This window comes from Anabrus simplex, chromosome 14, assembly GCF_040414725.1.
Source record: "Anabrus simplex isolate iqAnaSimp1 chromosome 14, ASM4041472v1, whole genome shotgun sequence".
Lineage (NCBI taxonomy): Eukaryota > Metazoa > Arthropoda > Insecta > Orthoptera > Tettigoniidae > Anabrus > Anabrus simplex.
Window position 1 is genome coordinate 84,488,307 of NC_090278.1, and position 18,174 is coordinate 84,506,480.

Consider the following 18,174-nt stretch of genomic DNA (forward strand, 5'->3'; position numbering starts at 1 on the left):
TAATGACCACGTGATTTTGAAGCTTACACGTACAATCACACCAACAGAACGGTCGCCAATTTGTTCGTTACATGACGACTGGGCTATAATATTGGACGTATGGGAGGAGTTCGCCCTCGACAAGAAGCGTTTTGAGTCAATGCCACGTCGGCATAGCGGCCGTCTTGCATATTATCCCCTGTGCCAGCTCGTCTGCCCAGTTTCGGTTATTCCCGTAAAACCAATGTATAGCGGCCATCTTGCGCATTAGCCGTTGTGCCCGCTCCCTCGCCCACTGTTGGTCACTCCCATAGGACCAATGTATAACAGCCATCTTGCACATTAGACCTTGTGCCAGCTCCTTCGCCCAGTGTCGGTTATTCCCATAGGACCAATGCATAGCAGCCATCTTGCACATTAGCCCTTGTGCCTGCTCCCCTGCCCAGTATCAGTTATATGGTTATTCCCGTAAAACCAATGTATAGCGGCCATCTTGCACGTTAGCTCCCTTTTCAGCTCCGCTCTTTTTTCAATTTGATGAGTACTGGACGAGGTATTATGTCACTTCTGAAACAGTCCTTTTCAGAACTGACGTAATTAAAAATCACAATGCCAGATTTCGCAACGAATAGAAATACACACGTATTTGATTAACGCAACGCTATGAAAGTATGTTTTAAGTAATACGTGGAGTAAGACTCTAACTCTGCCATTCACCTTAACAGGCGGGTACGCTTAATATTTTTAAGGCTGTTCCACGCCGTGCATGGCACGTATCAAATTACACCTTTCAGTCTTTCGAGGGGCCAATTATGATAAACTACGCCCTCATTGCAAGCATTCGGAGTGGAAATGCAAAGACTGACAACCTTTAATGTGTTAGTGCGATAGATACCAGTATTCGAACCCCGGATCTCCTGGTTGATAACAAAGGACATTTCCGTACGCGTACACTGACACACCGTGAAGTGCTTCACTTACCAGGCGTGTCCCTCGCTTCACATATTTATTTAACCATTATGGTAGTTTCTCATCCATTCATTGTGTTCTTTTATGTTATTCTGATATGTAAACAGTTGCATGGTGTTTTTACAGTCGCATTTCGTCAGAAACGTGTCTTTTAACAATAAGGGTGTTGCATCACTTTTTGGTGTCTGTACGGCCTCGCCAGAGGACGATGAAACCTGATACAGGTCAACATTTTTCATGCGTCAATGTTTTATTGTTCATTTGTATCCTTTAGTTGACGCTATTTTGACATTGTGTCAGTAAACGATGTATGTGCCTTATTGTCGAAGCTACTTCCACATTGTCAGTAAACAATGTGTGCACAGTATTGTCAATACTACTTTGATATTGCCATCAAACGATGTACGTACCTTATTGTTGAGACTACATCGACATTGTCAGTAAACGATGTATGTGCCGTGTTGTTGACACTGCTTGGGCATTATCAGTAAGCGATGTATGTACCTTGTTAACCAGACTGTTCGGACATTACCAGTAAATGATGTATGTACCTTGTTCTCAAGGCAATTTGGACGTTTACAATAAACGATGTGTGTATCTTATGTTGCAGGCTACTTCGGCAAGTACCTAAATAAATACAACGGGAGTTACATCCCTCCCGGCTGGAGAGAGTGGGGAGGTTTGATCATGAACAGTCGCTACTACAACTACTCCATCAACCTCAACGGCAAGAGGATCAAACACGGCTTCGATTACCACAAGGTGAGATGTCACTTGTCACTGTTTTTCCACTTTAACATGAAAAAAACAATCGAAAAAGGAATTAACGAAGATTCCAATGGCGCAGGTAGAACATAGCACGTCCTTACATACGGAGATGTAAACTGTGCATACGCTTGTTGAAAGTCAGGACCTAAGAAAATAAATAGATAAATAAATCGAATTTTTCAAACAAACATCATGACAAAACAGCATCTTAGTAAATTTTAGTCAACCTGGTGAGTTAGCGTTACTGCTGCAATTGTACGAAAACTAACCTGGCGGAGACGACTGACAACAGGGAAGTGTAAAGGGTAAGAACGATAGGGTGTAGTAGTTAGCACATTTTAGGGTAGCATATTCGGCTGCATCAAACCAGTCAGTGGAGTGATGACTCAAAAACACCGCATCTTGGCGTTACAGCTGTAATAGGCTTTGGCCTTCCCAGCACCCACTGTTCATCCCGAAGGACTGCAGATTACGGAGTGTCGGGGCGAATCCTCTCGACCTTTATTCTTGGCTTTCTAGACAGGGGCTGCTATGTCACCATCAAATAAGTCAGTTGTTTTCATGTAGGCCGATTGTACCCCAAATCAAGGTGAAAATCCCTAACCAGACCGGGAATTGAACCGGAGACCCCAGACAATGCAACTACAATTTCCATGCCCTAGGAGTCAAAGCTGCTTGATACGAATGACATAAACGTAAAATAATAAAATACTAATACTATTTTTGTTGAGTAAGTCTCAGTTTGGTTTCCTCCACAGGACTACTACCCGGACCTGATCGCCAACGACTCGCTCACGTTCCTCCGCCACAGCAAGCAGTACTTTGCTCGGAAGCCCGTCATGTTGGTACTCAGCTTCCCCGCTCCGCATGGACCGGAAGACTCCGCGCCGCAGTACTCACACCTCTTCTTCAACGTCACCACGCATCAGTAAGTACCCAATGACAGTTAACAATTTCATTGTTCATCTTGCTATGGGTGTAGTACATCTTAACGGGGGTTGAAATCCCCCCTTGGTTTTAAGAATTTATTCCAGGGCCTCTCTGGGTGCATGCACTGTGCACGGTGCAAAAGACGACTTCGCTGGGTTGCCCAGATTGCAGACCCCCACACCTCGATTTGGAGCAATAGCGCTGTCTCTCTCTTTCCTCCCGCCTGTCTCCCTCTTCCTCACTTGCTCCGTAGCGCTCCTAATCCGAGCCGAGTTGATCCGGGCCTAGCCGAGTGGAACCGATGCACTGTGCACAGGAACTCCTGCGCCGCAGTTCGCACGCGTGAGATTTTGGGCGTTTGAGAGGCCCTAGAATATTCATACGAGGGGGGAAAGTACGTAGTCACCTCGTAAACTTGCGATCAAAATATCTAGTCCATATACGATCGGCGATTTAGATTGGTAATGGAATGCCCAACAGCCCCTACTCCTCCAGGGTCAACATATGTTCTGTAACAGTTACTTGCCTCCCCACAAACCATGAGCACCTCTCACCACTCAGCCAGCAAGGTTGAGTGTCTAATACATGTATAACATAATATGTCCTGACTGATTTATCATCGCCGAGCCAAAACTACTGGGCATGATGAAATTATATTTTTGGGGGTGCATTTATATTAGTGTAAATGCTCACTAAGGTAGGATTCTTGGATGTTCCATCGCTAAGGAAGTTAAAAGGTGGAAGGGATGTGGGATGAATTGTTTAAATGGGTAAATGTATATCTGAAAAACTTAACAGTTAATGTACGTGAAAATTGGTATTTGGACTCGCCTTTAAAAATTTAAAAAAATGTACTTTTGTTTTCGGAAATTCCACTCACAGGGTGTGTGTGTGTCGGGGGGGGGGGAAGAAGAAGTCAAAAAAGAGTAAAATTATTTTATAAGGATACTTATATATCTCATTTATAGAAACATGTATTTTTTGTTCGGAAAATCCGCTTAGCGGGGGTGAAAAGAAGTGAAAAATTGGTTGAATTCTTTTTATGCGGCACAGTTCTGTGTGGCATTTTCCAGAGTTAGCTGTCTGCGAAGTGCGACACCTAGGCTAAATGGTCAGTATTCAGGCCATCGGTTCAGAGGGTCCCGGGTTTGATTCCCGACCGGATGGGAGATTTTAATCTCGTGTAAATAATTATTCTGGCTCGGGGACTGGATGTTTGTTTGTCCCAACACTCTCCTCTGCATATTAAGACAACACACCACACTAACAACCACCACGGAAACACGCAGTGGTGATTATATACCTCCACAAAGCGTTGGGGCAGGGAAGGGCATCCGGCAGTAAAATATGGACAGATCACCATGTGTGTGACATAGTTCGCACTCGCGACCCTACAAGGTGCGAGAAAAGCTGTAGAATTGCGACGCCATCTGCATTGCGTACATAGTATGTAATTTGTAGCATGCATGTGTTTTCAGACTGATTCAGTGTAATTGATCTCTTTATTTGTTTGCATGTTTTAAAGGAAAAATTGGTAGCGTGGTATTCTGTGTCATTCGGCAAACATAAATAATAAAATAGAAAAAAGAAAAATGTACAAAATCATAACGTTTTTTAAAATCTTTTAATGCATGAACCAAGAAGTTCAAGACATTTCTCCCATCGTCATTCCCCGGAAGTCTTTTTCCTCTGATTGGGATTAAATATTTCAGCAGGTTTACTACCAATTAAAACAACGATCACCACCATTAATCAGCCATGCGTGTAAGCAAAATCACCCAATGAACGTGCAGTTATTGGCCCCATCATTATCTCCTGGAAGAGAACCTAGAACTTTCCTTTCTGCATTCGCGAGGTAGTGGGTTTGAACTCCAATGTCGTCAGCACTGAGAATGGTTTTCCGTGGTTCCCCATTTTCACATACAACAATTGTAGCTCAATTAACATCACGGTCACTTCCTTTCCACTCCTAGTTCTATCCTCTCCCATCGTCACCAAAAGATCTGTCTGTGTCGGTGCAACATACAGCAAATTGAAAGAAATGGCTGTCAACGATTGTAACGACCGCAGAGTCTTCAGGTTTCGTAGACTTACTTATTAAATTGTCATCGCTGTTTCAGCTAACCTCCAACTGAAGCGCCATCTTATAACAGAGTACGCGTGTGACGTCAATCTTTCCTTTCCATTATTAAATTTGTTATTCTATACAACTGAGTAGGATGTATTACTCGCATACTTTTTAGTGATAGATGGACACCCTAGTGCTGAATCGGTCGACCTCGGCAATCTTTGAGACTCGAATTGGCAACCTTTGAAACACAAACTATGAATCGCTTGTGCATCGCTGTGCGACATCTGGGGTATACTTTACGTACTAGTTCTGTTGTTGTTTACACAGCAAAGCCAAACTATAGAATTCATGCTAGGAACAAGATTCGCATCGAGAAATGTTGTATAATGTGTGTGTGTGTGTGACACAGTTGTAGGCTTAAGATAATAATGCTTTAGAAAATTCATATCGATCGATCATACTATCGATTCAATTCAGATTTCATTTCCATTCAGTTGGCAGTATAACCGGAACCGGTAGAGCTCCCTCCTTACTCCTCACCCCCATACACAAATGTATCACTAAAAAGTGTGCGAGAAATATTCACAACGACGGCTAACCTCCAAGTGAGCGCGCGAGTCAACGCAGCGCCATCTTGAAACAGAGTATGCGTGTGACGTCATGTATTTCGTGAAAACAACGTTTCAGATGTTTTTAAGCAGGTAGCCTCCTCTTTTATCTGTAAATTGAGACATAAAACATAATCGTAAATTAAATATTCTCATTGGCACAACAGCTCTGAAGGGGCGACCCCTGCTCAGCCCGAAGACCTGCAGATTACGGATCCTCTCGGCCGTTATTCTTCGCTCTATAGACCGGGTAAGTTAAATATACTCTCGAAGATTTACGCACTCTACCCAAGCACTGAAAGCATCTTAAAATTATTCCTCGCCGGGCTGAGTGACTCAAGACGGTTGAGGTGGTGTCCTTCTGAACCCAACTTGGCAGGTTCCATCCTGGATCACTCCGCTGGTATTTCAAGGTACTCAAATGCGTCATCGTCGTATCGGTAGAACTCATGCGGGGCAAAATTCTGGCACCTCGGCGTCTCCGAAAACCATGAAAGTAGTCACTGGGACGTAAAGGAAATAACATTATTATTTATTATTAACATTTTCCACACCCATTGTCAAGGAACGCTAGTCTGCGTTAATAAAATGTTCTCCTCTGTTGTTTGTCAGTTCACTTTGCGGTTGTGCTTTATCCTCTTTGGCGACCTTCAGTTGTCTCCAAGGAGATTACTTCGGGAAATAAATTTCTCTCCACCGCCCTTCGCACATTGTATAAGGAAAAGGAGAATGTATCTGGACTTTATTTTTTCTTCTTCTTCTGTTCTATTTTATTAATCTCTGTGCAATGTTCTCCAATTTCAGTCTGGAATTTTAATAACCCCATCTCTTGTCTCGCTCCAGCCTGGAGCTTGAGTAGCTGGGAGGAGAACTTAATCGCCAGCCAGCCAGACACACAACTATTGGACCTCTCTTCCCTCTGTTAACAATTCAACATCCAATTTAGACTCAATACCAATCCGCTGCACGGCCTCCTATTCTACCAATGAATTGCGTAATGAATATTTAAACAGTTGAATAATGAACGGGCGCTCTCTCTCGCTTGAGTCTCTTGATCCAGATGGCCGTGCTCTGGTATTGTTGTATCAAAATCCTTGGCCATCTGTTTAGTTTATTGCACCCTCCCCTCCCCCTTAACAATTCATTACGTCACAAACCTTTCACGACAGCAATTGCTATGAAAAAAATTAAATTGAAGAGACCGCTTACGAAATGTACGCGATTCATAATTATTTAGGCTGCTGTGAGTAATGTATGAAGAGTAGTATTCAGATGTGCCAACTGCAGACTGGGGACTACCGAATTTTCATCCCTTCACCCACTTTCCTGATCGCCGACACTCATTTTGAAAGCAGATAGAGCATTGTTTCATTGTTAAAATGCCACATTTCATGTATACACACGTTCCTCGACAAGGGGTACATGGAGAGAAAAAATTTAAGACGCTCTTAGTGTTTGCGTAGAACACGTATATCGCCACGAGTATTTAACTTAACACCATGTCTTCCTCACTGGTAAATCAAGGAAGGAACACTGCCTATAATATATAGGGAAATACACTGCAATCGGCTTTTCAGCTAAGAGACCTAGATGTTATAATTAGAGCCCGGAATTTCATGCATTAATAGGTTAGAATGCAAACTTACTGAAGCAAGTATAGTCTACCTTCACAACGATTGTGCTATGAGGTTTGCATAAACATTAGGGGTACGGCCCATCAGAACCCCTATTATTTATGTTACTGTTTCTACGTTATGGAAGAGCGGGTGGCCGACATTTCCTACTAACCAAATTAGTGTGCAATCTTACCTACTACCGCAGGAAAATCCGGGTTTTAGTTATAATATACCCTAAACTGACCTTCTCTGCCCATATTCAGTCAATAAAATCCCGTGCTATGCGTACCGTAGGCTTACTTCACAGGTTCACTGCAATTAATGACATTAGCGCTATAGAATTATACCTGGGCACCTGTTCTCCCCATTATTGGCTTTTGTTCCCGTATTTGGTCCTCAGTCCGCCTCTGTGGTGTAGTGGTTAGCGTGATTAGCTGCCACCCGCGGAGGTCCGGGTTCGATTCCCGGCTCTGCCACGAAATTTGAAAAGTGGTACGAGGGCTGGAACGGGGTCCACTCAGCCTCGGGAGGTCAACTGAGTAGAGGTGGGTTCGATTCCCACCTCAGCCATCCTCGAAGTCGTTTTCCGTGGTTTCCCACTTCTCCTCCAGGCAAATGCCGGGATGGTACCTAACTTAAGGCCACGGCCGCTTCCTTCCATCTTCCTTGTCTCTCCCTTCCGATCTTCCCATCCCTCCACAAGGCCCCTGTTCAGCATAGCAGGTGAGGCCGCCTGGGCGAGGTACTGGTCATTCTCCCCAGTTGTATCCCCGACCAAGAGTCTGAAGCTCCAGGACACTGCCCTTGAGGCGGTAGAGGTGGGATCCCTCGCTGAGTCCGAGGGAAAAACCGAACCTGGAGGGTAAACAGATGATGATGATGATAATTTGGTCCTCATCTGCTATCACAAACGTATCTCAACTAAATAGTATTTATAAGTTTAAGACTGGAAACCTGCTTTTTAAGAACACAAGTAATTCTAACATCTGGAACTACCTGGCTATATCTGACCTGAGAAGCCGTTTACAGTTCCCCGATCTATGTTAACTCCATAAAATAATCAATGGCTGCACCGAATGTAATACTCTTGCAACGTACTTCCCTATACACAGTCCCCTCTCGCAACATGCATGATGTGTCCCGTCCGCATCTAACAACGCTCTAGTCTCCCTACCCTAGGTAACTCACTACCCGGTATCGATATATTCACACCTTTCGCATCCTTCAAACACTAAATTTAAAAATTCCTTTGAAGTTATCTCCTGGTTTCCATTTTCTTCCGTCCATCCAACCCACGACCTTTCTTCTTCCTAACTCTGTAACCGACCCTTGACAGGTATCGTTGTCATTGTTACATTGTCATTGTTAATACTTAAGTGTTGAAACTTAATATTATTATAGTTCATTTTCTATGAGTTTCGACCGGAAGTCTGACATAGGTACCAAATTGTTACGAGTACAAACAGCTGATTCATGACACACAACGCAAAAGGAAATGTATATACTCGAATATAAGTCCAGAATCAATTATTCTTCATAGCAACATGCATTACACACACAAGATGAACAATAGCACAACATATTTAGAATAGGGCTCTAAGATAAATATAGATCAGTGCTCGCACAGATAAAGCGAGGGAAAATTAAATTTCTACTCACCATCTAAAAGAGCTCGCTTTGCTAGTAGATTCAATTTCTCCCAAGCAAGGAAGAAATCCTACAAAGGGTGGCGAAGAACTTTATGCCCACGCCTCCTGACTATTTCATTCACCATGTGGACTGGATACTAGGGCTTGTTTTTTTTCACAAGATGCATGAGATCCCCCCCACCCCTTCTTCATGTCATTGCGAACCGAAATATTGTGTGTGTGCTCCTTCAACCTCTCAATCAACTTATTATTTGTAGTCGTCATTGTTGGTGCTTTGTCAAGGATGAGGGAGTGAACTGACAAAGACCGCGAAAAGAATTGAGCACAATACAACACACAGCCGACAGAACGTGGTTATAGTAAACAACAGATCGACAACACTGGTAAAGCGCTCTATCGGAGCGATCATCTGCCTATGATTGCCTGTTTATTAATTCCGCCAAAAGGCACCTTTCAAATGTAAACTCGAAACTCAGAAGAACTGATCTGTAGTGTAAAATGGACCTCCATAGACTGTATCTAATAAATAAATAAATAAATAAATAAATAAATAAATAAATAAATAAATAAATAAATAAATAAATAAATAAACAAAAGATCATATTTCGCTCATTCCACGGAATAACAAGATCAGTCAAAAATTGAAGTTTTCAGAAGAAGCATTTTTGTTTTTAAACGATACGAAATCACAGATTCACCAAATGTTCTGAAACCATTCTGCGTTATATGAAACAGTTTTCTTAAATAATGGTTTTGGTTGGATTTTGTTTAATTCAATAAATTAATGAAGTACCGTATTTACGCGAATAATCCCCGCACCATAACTTTAGGTAGGCTTATTTTAAAAAAAAGAAGTGCCAACATTGACGAAAAAACCGCATCCCAATTTCGTGCCTCAAACTTTAAAAAAATGTGCGGGGATTATTCGCGTAAATACGGATATTTACGCGAATAATCCCCGCGACCGTATTTACGCGAACAATCCCCGCCACCGTATTTACGCGAATAATACCCGCCACCGTATTTACGCGAATAATCCCCGCCACCGTATTTACGCGAATAATACCCGCCACCGTATTTACGCAAATAATACCCGCCACCGCAATTACGCGAATAATACCCGCCACCGAATAATCCCCGCACCCTAAATTTAGGTAGGCTGATTTTGGAAAAAAGAAATGCCAACATTGACGCAAATAAAACCCGCACCCCAATTTCGTGCTCCAAATTTTCTTAAAAAATGTGCGGGTATTATTCGCGTAAATACGGTATTTGCTTTGAATCGTAAATGAAACTGACTTGTTCTCTATTGACCAGGCATTGTTTTGTTATGTGGACCAGAAAAAACAAAATTCTTGAATTGATGCAAGTTACGCCATCAATGACGCGTCCTAACACGTTACGAAATGCCGTAAAAACTCCTGATTTCTTTTTACCTTTGAATGATTAAGACGAAGTCTTTTTAAGGTTTTACTTTTTCCCACTCTGTGCTCCAGGGTCTTCCACAATTAGTTTTTCCTTTCGGACGCCATTCTGTGAACGACTTTTCAAGTGCTCAGACGTTTTCCGTCTTATCCATCTCCCACTTTCTTTTCCCTATTTCTACGCCAATGGATTCGACAAATAAACAATGGTTAAAAGTGAGATAACGCACTTGCTCCGCCGGTATTGCAGGTTGCAGCTTTTTCAAGTGCTACCATTGTACAGTAAATCACTGGGCTGACCACGGACCTGCCACTTAAGCCGACAGAGATTGACTCTCCCACTCGGAGCTTTAAATACGTCCGCGGTACAACTTGAAGCACCTGTAGGGGAAGCAGAGGGCTGTAATATACCTCCATTTGCCACTTTGGGAGTTTCTGCATTTATTATCACTGCTTTTATGTGAGAATCTGACCAATCTTAACTTAAATTGTGTTTCACGGTTTTATTTTCGTCCGGCATCCTTAGTGGATGGTCTCGTTGGCTGAATGGTCAGCGTACTGGCCTTCGATTCAGAGGGTCCCGGGTGCGATTTCCGGCCGGGTCGGGGATTTTAACCTTCATTGGTTGATTCCAATGGCTCGGGGGCTGGGTGTTTGTGCTGTCTTCAACATCCCTGCAACTCACACACCACACATAACACTGTCCTCCACCACAATAACACGCAATTACCTACACATGGCAGATGCCGCCCACCCTCATCGGAGGGTCTGCCTTACAAGGGCTGCACCCGGCTAGAAATAGCCACACGAAATTAGAAAATTAAGTAGAAGGTTAGGATTCTGGTGTTCGGTTCAGAGAACCCCATATTCAATTGCCGAAGGGCCAGGGATTTGAACTGATACGGTTAATTTCTCGTCTTAATACAGTCCATCTACGAACAATACTTCACACTTCGAAATACCAAAGAAACACCCAATAATGAATGCATCATCATTATCATCATCATCATTTTCCAGCTCCAGTTTCCAGGATGTGGTGTACAAGCACTCGCTACTTTTTCCTGTTAGAATATAGTTACTGTTCCTTTATGTCCTCCCACTTCACATTTCTCTTGCTGACCTCTGATGTCAAGAGTCTATCCATCGATTCCTCGGTCTCCCTATTGGTCTATTCTCTCTCACTTCTCGCATAAGTTTGGCATCAGGAAAGGCATCTTGTCGTAAAACTTGCCCTATTGCATATTAAGTGTCTACCCGAAATATCTGGGGGAAAAGTGCAGGAAGAACATGGGTTTCTCTTTCCCGGAAACGAATGGATGTTCCTCAAAATACATTTTCTGCTGAATTAGAAAATAACATTTCCATTTTCAGGCTTCACTTTTGAGAAAAGAAATTGAGGGTGGTAACGCGAAGCGGGACCTGAAGGCAAAATATACAGTCCAGGTCGTCTGCGACAGCACTTTGAATATCGCTTCGTTTCCTGTGGAACGGAATTTTCGTACCCTCCCCACTCGCCGGATCTCACTCCCCTCTCAAGTCAAAGTAATCTCTGTACAGGTCATGAAAGCCCTTGGAGGAGTGAAGTGATTAGCTCTAACACCGACCGCCTTTGCCTCCAAGAATTAACCTGGTACTCTTTTTTTTTTTTTTTTTGTTATGCACCTCTGGAAGTGGAAATGCCATTTCTTAAATTTTTGGACTTCTTGACGGGAATCGAACCATGTCCTTCCTGGTGAGCCGAGGACGCCTTAACCGCCTTGGCCAGGAAGCCCCTCACGCCCCTGTCAAACGGAAAGAATAAGTTTTCCGGTCACTTAACCTATATAGATATATTTGAGCTTTTTTACGAGTGCTTTATCTCGCACCGACACAGATAGGTCTTACGGCGACGATGGGACAGGAAGACATAGGAGTGGGAAAGAAGCAGCCGTGATCTTAACGTACGGCCCCAGAATTTTCCTGGTGGGAAAATGGGAAACCACGGAAAACCATCTTCAATACTGCCGACAGTGGGCTTCGAATACACTATTTCCCGAATGCCAGCTCATAGCTGCTCACCCCTACCGCACGGCCATCTCACACGATGTATTTAAAAATTACGGGAGAAGATACAGCCTCTGGCCACACAAGTCAATCTACACAACCGTTATGAAACGTGAGGTTGCACATTGTGAACACGTGCCGCACCGTCCCTAATAGCTACTTGTTGTCATCGTCACCTTACAAGTTATGACTTACCTTGATGGCAGTGTTTGTTAGTGTAGCTGCATACTGAATTGAGATGAACACATTATACTAGGTTCAAGGTCTACCATTCAAAGAGTTGAAAACATCCATGAAAGAATGGATATCATATTTGGGCAGTAATAGGTTAGAATGCTAACTTACTAAAGCATTTCACAAGTATATTCTAACCCGAACAACAGTTCTGCTGTGAGGTTTACATAAACAATAGGGGCCCGGCCACCTAGCACTCTAGAAGTTATGCTATTCGCGGACAACACTTCCTACTGACCAAATTAGTTCTTATTCTTAACTGTTAATTACGTAAAAATCCAAGGTCTAAAAGAAAAAATCCACAGCCTGTTTCCAGTCTTTCTACCGTGTCAGGGATGGAATCGTGCCGCCTGCTGAAGCCTGTTGCACTCCTCTGGGGCAGTGATTAATGACTGACAGATGAAATGAAATTATATTGAAGAGTGTTGCTGTAATGTAAGATGATAGGGAAAACCGGAGTACCCGGAGAAAAACCTATCCCGCCTCCGCTTTGTCCAGCACAAATCTCACATGGAGTGACCAGGATCTGAACTACGGAACCCAGCGGTGAGAGGTCGGCGCGCTGCCGCCTGAGCCACGGAGGCTTCACTCCCGAAGGTTACTGTACAGTATCACAAAGCCCCACTCTCTATTACATTCAGGAACGTGAATGTATGAAATATAATTAATTAATTAATTAATTAATTTTTTCGTTCGTTTCGGCCCCCTCAGGACCACGGTGCTTGTGCTTTGCCTGTGTTGTTGTTGTTGTTGTTGTTGTTGTTGTTGTTGTTGTTGTCGTTGTTGTTTTCGATGGTTGCCGCTTCTGGTGTTCTCAGTGGTAGGTTTGGCTGTTACTTTCTTCTTGGCATCTTGTTTCTGTTGGTCCAGTAATCCTTCATTTTCTGGCTGAACTCTATTTTCCGTTCCTCGGAACATTTTTTTCCTAGTGGTTTTACGTCGCACCGACACACATAGGTCTTATGGGGACGATGGGATAGGAAAGGCCTGGGAGTTGGAAGGAAGCGGCCGTGGCCTTAATTAGGGTACAGCCCCAGCATTTGCTTGGTGTGAAAATGGGAAACCACGGAAAACCATCTTCAGAGCTATCTCCCGGATGCAAGCTCACAGCGGCGCGCCTCTAACCACACGGCCAGCTTGCCCGGTTCTCGGACCAATTACTGGTCTCATTGTGGTTAACTTGTGTAATTATGCGAATCACAGGCAAAGGACAGACAATCAAAATTCTGAGATTTGGGGACGATACTGTTATTTTACGATGTGGAACTGGGCAAAAGTGGCTGTGAGGTTTGGAGCACGCAGCTGTGATTTTGTCTTCGGGAGATAGTGGATTCGAACTCCCACTTTCGACAACCCTAACAATAGTTTTCCGTGGATTTCAATTTTCACACCAGGCAAATCCTGTGGTTGTACCCTAATTAAGGCCACGGCCGCTTCCTTCCTACTCCTAGCCCTTTTCTAGCCCATCGTCGCCATAAAAACTATCTTTGTCAGTGTGGCATAAAGCAAATTGTACAGAAAGAATGGTATGGGCAGACTCTTGGGTGAGGCGTGCAAGATGAAAATAAATAAGTCCAAAACAAAAGTAATGGAGTGCAGTCGGATGAAGTCCAAGTGATGTAGGACATATTAGATTAGAAAGTGAAGTCTTATCGAAAGAAAAATTAATATTGTTACTTGGTTAGTAAAATAACTAACGATGGCAGAAGTAAGGAGGATATACAATTCAGACTAGCACAAGCAAAGAAGGCCTCACTTAAAAAATGTGTCACTTCGAACATTGATATAGGAATTAGAAATACGTTTTTGAAGACTTTCGTCTGGAACATGGTATTGTATGAAAGTGAAATAAGGACCGTAACTAGGTCAGAAAGAAAGGAATAGAATTTTTTGAAGTATTGTGTTACAGAAGAATTCTTAAAATGAAGTGGGTAGATCGAATCACGAATGAAGAGATACTGAAGAGAATTGGTGAGAAGACATCGATTTGGCGAAATTTGACGAGAAGAAGTGATAGAATGACAGGGCACGTCTTAAGACATCCCAGAATTATTGTGCAGTTGACTTTGAGGGAAGTGTAAAAGGTAAGAACAGTAGGGGTAGACCAAGGCATAAAGATGAGAAACACGTTGGAGTAGATGTAGGGTGTATCAGTTACGCAGAAATGAAAAACGTTAGCACAGGATAGGGTGGCATGAAGGCCTGCATCAAATTCAATTATAGATGATACAGATCCTAAGTGAAAATTGAATCGAAATGAAATTCAAAAAGTGGCGTTCATCGAAAAGTTTTTGTTTTTCAACTGCTCTGCATTTAGGGCTGTCGCTGAGCTGACAGATGTCCTATCAATTGTTTACCCGGTAAACTATTCCAATCCCTGTTTCCTCTCCTTATGAACCAATACTTTCCCCAACTAGTTCTTGAATTCCAACTTATAAAAATTCCATTCACCCTTAATAATATGTCATATCTAATAAATGATTGCGTGGTTTCCCATTTTCACACCAGGCAAATGCTGGGGCTGTACCTTAATTAAGGCCACGGCCGCTTCCTTCCAACTCCTAGGCCTTTCCCGTCCCGTCGTCGCCGTAAGACCTATCTGTGTCGGTGCGACGTAAAGCAACTAGCAAAAAAAAAAAAAATGATTGCTAAATATTAGCTAAAATATCTCAGTCTAAACAAACAGATTTCGGTGATTGTATTGAGTTCTAAGAAATTAGCAAAGAATCTTGAGATTGTTTGCCAAGCGCCTCTTAACAGTCCCGTTTTCTGTCATTTGTGGTAATTTGTTTTCATACTCCAAAATGAAAAACCGCAAGGTGGTCGTCGCCTTCGTTGCTTTTCGGTAGGTCTACGACTCCGCTGATAGAAAAACACTTCATAAAATTCTCCAGGAACTGGGATTAGACAACAAAACCCCAGACTCATTCTATAAACCTTGACTAACACCCATTGCGAGGTTACATTTAGAGGCGAGGTCTCGGAAAGCTTCAAGGTAAAAAAGGTGCCCTTGAAAAGGTTGGGGGAGAAAGGCCAACTTGGATATCCGGAGTAGGATATGCCTGGGTAATAAGAAGGAAGGGCTGGTTGTGGATTGCCTGGTCTTTGCTGACGATATGGCATTGATTGCCGGATACAGCGACAACACAGGTCAATTGCCTCAGAAGAAGACAGGCAGCCAAAGTGGGTCTTCAAGTGTCGTTGCGGAAAATAGAGTTCTTCATCAACATCAAAGAGATACTACTAAAACGGGGAAAGATCAAGAGAAATGAGAAATTTAAGAATCTCGGCGAATGGATTGAACCCAACTTATCAGAAAGAGCAGCATTATCCATGAGAGTCAACAAGTTGGAACTAGCCTGTCGACTGACAAAGAACACTTATAACAAAAAATGCCTGTCACGCAACCTGAAACTGTCTAAGTACTACACGTCAATCATACGACCAGAAGCTCTGTATGCCGTACTGTGTCTTTCATTGATCCGAAGAGATCTGATGGAGAAACTCTAAGTCAGAGAGAGGTGAATTCTCAGGAAGATCTTAGGTCCGCTAAAGGAAGATGAGGAATTCCGTAGGCGGCACATTTCCGAACTCTACGAAGAGATAGAGAGGCTCTCTGATTGCGCTAGGAAAAGGAGAGTAGCCTTCTATGGCCATATAGTAAGACTGACTCCCAAAAAACTGACCAATCTTCTGTTCATATTCTGGCAGAACAAGAAGTCCATGGATTTCACGAAAACCCGCGGAAGGAAGTTACCCCTTGGACAGATAAAATACAGCAATTACACCGGTGGAAAATGCGAGAATACTGGGCAGAGATGAAAGTCCAACAGCTGAACAAGCGTGGTCCAAACTAGGCCAATTAAAACCAAAAAAAGAAGAAGGTTATTGGCTTTACGTCCTAATAACTACTTTTACGATTCCGAAATGCTGCAAAGAAACGTAGGGTCATAAATAATCATGTTTTCAAAACCACCTTCCTCTGGCTGACTGAAGAAATTGAAGGTATTTTGATTACGCCCCAGGACTGAAAGGAGAGGTAGCTTCTAGTATTTACCAACGAAATATCCATCATTCAGTTGGTGAAAAGAGAAAAGTAAGAGGAAGAGAGTTCAATAAATCGTTGAAAAGAAATAGCGGAAGGTAGCAATGATCCCTTGCGAATAATAAGTTGGTGAGTTGAGTCCCGTACAACTCGAGACATAAATAAGTAATGGCGTGCCCGCTGCGAGATTAAACTGCTGAATAATTAAGAGATGTGCAGGGATACTGACATGAAGGAACTCTCTCCCGTGGGACAGTTTACTGGCGCAGGGGTGGAAGAACCACTGCTTCCCTTCTTGGATCACACGGGCGGCTCTAGACTTAACAAGTTTGGTGGGTGAAGTGCGGGCTCACATAAGTGTTAATAATTCCAATTAGCATTATACATGTCTCATTTAAGGGAATCTTTGAAGTATAAGGAAAATCGAAAACAAAGTAGTATTAGTATACAGGTTGTCCTTCGAAAAGGCTACAATATTTAGAGAGGACCAGCACGGAATAAACGAAGGAAAATGTCCTACAAGCATTGGTCGCAAACCCAATTTCTTCGTAATTGTGGTTTGCTACCATTGCTATCAATGATGACGATCTTCCAATAATTTACGGACGGTCGCGTGAAACAAGAGACGGAAATACGTCCCTAGCTAAACACTGGTCGTCAACCTACCACGGGTCTTCCATGAGCTTTGAATTGGTTGAGGAGGGCCAACACCTTGGCCTGCCCGTTCACCTGACCTTAACCCTTTAGATGTTTGGCTTTGGGGACGTGTAAAGACCATGGTGTATGTCATGTGGATACACTACGACAACACATGTTCAATCCCTGTGAAGCAATCCGACAACAGCCAGGGGTGTCCCAACGAATACCCAATTCTTTGCGACGTCGGGTGGAAGGCTGCAATGCAGTGGGTGGCGGATACATATAGTGAGTAGTAGGTCAATTTAATGGCGTGCTGTTTCCGAAGAGGCCTGTTGCTGGTCCTTCCATTTGATGCCGTATGGACGACCTGCACGTCTATGAGGATGGGGACCTACCTATGATGATTCTAATAACGAAGATGTCTCACACACGCCCAGCCCCCTAGCCATTGGAATTACCATTTAAGATTAAAATCGCCGACCTCACCGGGAATCGAACACGGGATCGCTCCGACCAAACGCCAGCACGCAGACCATTTTGCCATGGTAACGGACAAACACATGGTGATCACGGATAATAATTATACAAGATCATAACTCCGAAGGTATTGGCTTTGCAACCAATGTTTATAGGACCTCCTTTCGTTCGTTTGTTGCGCACTGCCTCCTCCGCAAATAATGGAACCTTTTTCGAGGACACTCTGTTAAGGATATGGAAGAACTTGTTTCACTTTGTCATGTTACTAAGAGGCTCACAATCAAACTTACAGTACTTTGCCAGAGTCTTCGTATCTGCTGAGGTAACGATACTAAGCTGGTTTTGCGAATGCAGAAACACTGTTTCCTTCAGATATACAGACACTACAAAATCCGACAGATATTTCTCGAGATAATAAATAGAAAGTCTACATGCTCGTCTTGCAAGTTATGGGCCACCCCATTAGAATAAAGGTTGTCCCTTAAAAGTCGTTGCGTATCCGTTTCTCCTTTACCGGTTACCTAAGGCAGTTTTGAGGATTTATAAAAATCATAGTGTTATCAAAGATTACATGAGGTTGCAGTATAGGGAATAATTAGCTCTCAGAATAAGCTGACCGAGCTCGATAGCTGCAGTCGCTTAATTGCGGCCAGTATCCAGTATTCGGGAGATAGTAGGTTCGAACCCCACTAGCGGCAGCCCTGAAAATGGTTTTCCGTGGT

The 18,174-nt window shown here is 43.1% G+C and overlaps 1 protein-coding gene across 1 annotated transcript in view; it reads left to right on the forward strand.

Moving 5' to 3' along the window:
- Positions 1 to 18,174, forward strand: part of Sulf1 (Extracellular sulfatase Sulf1) — a 478,228-nt gene that overhangs the window by 345,832 nt on the left and 114,222 nt on the right. The window contains exons 6-7 of the mRNA XM_067158244.2: positions 1,559 to 1,710; positions 2,475 to 2,644. Coding sequence (XP_067014345.2) covers positions 1,559 to 1,710; positions 2,475 to 2,644 — 322 coding nt within the window. The remainder of the gene's footprint in view (positions 1 to 1,558; positions 1,711 to 2,474; positions 2,645 to 18,174) is intronic.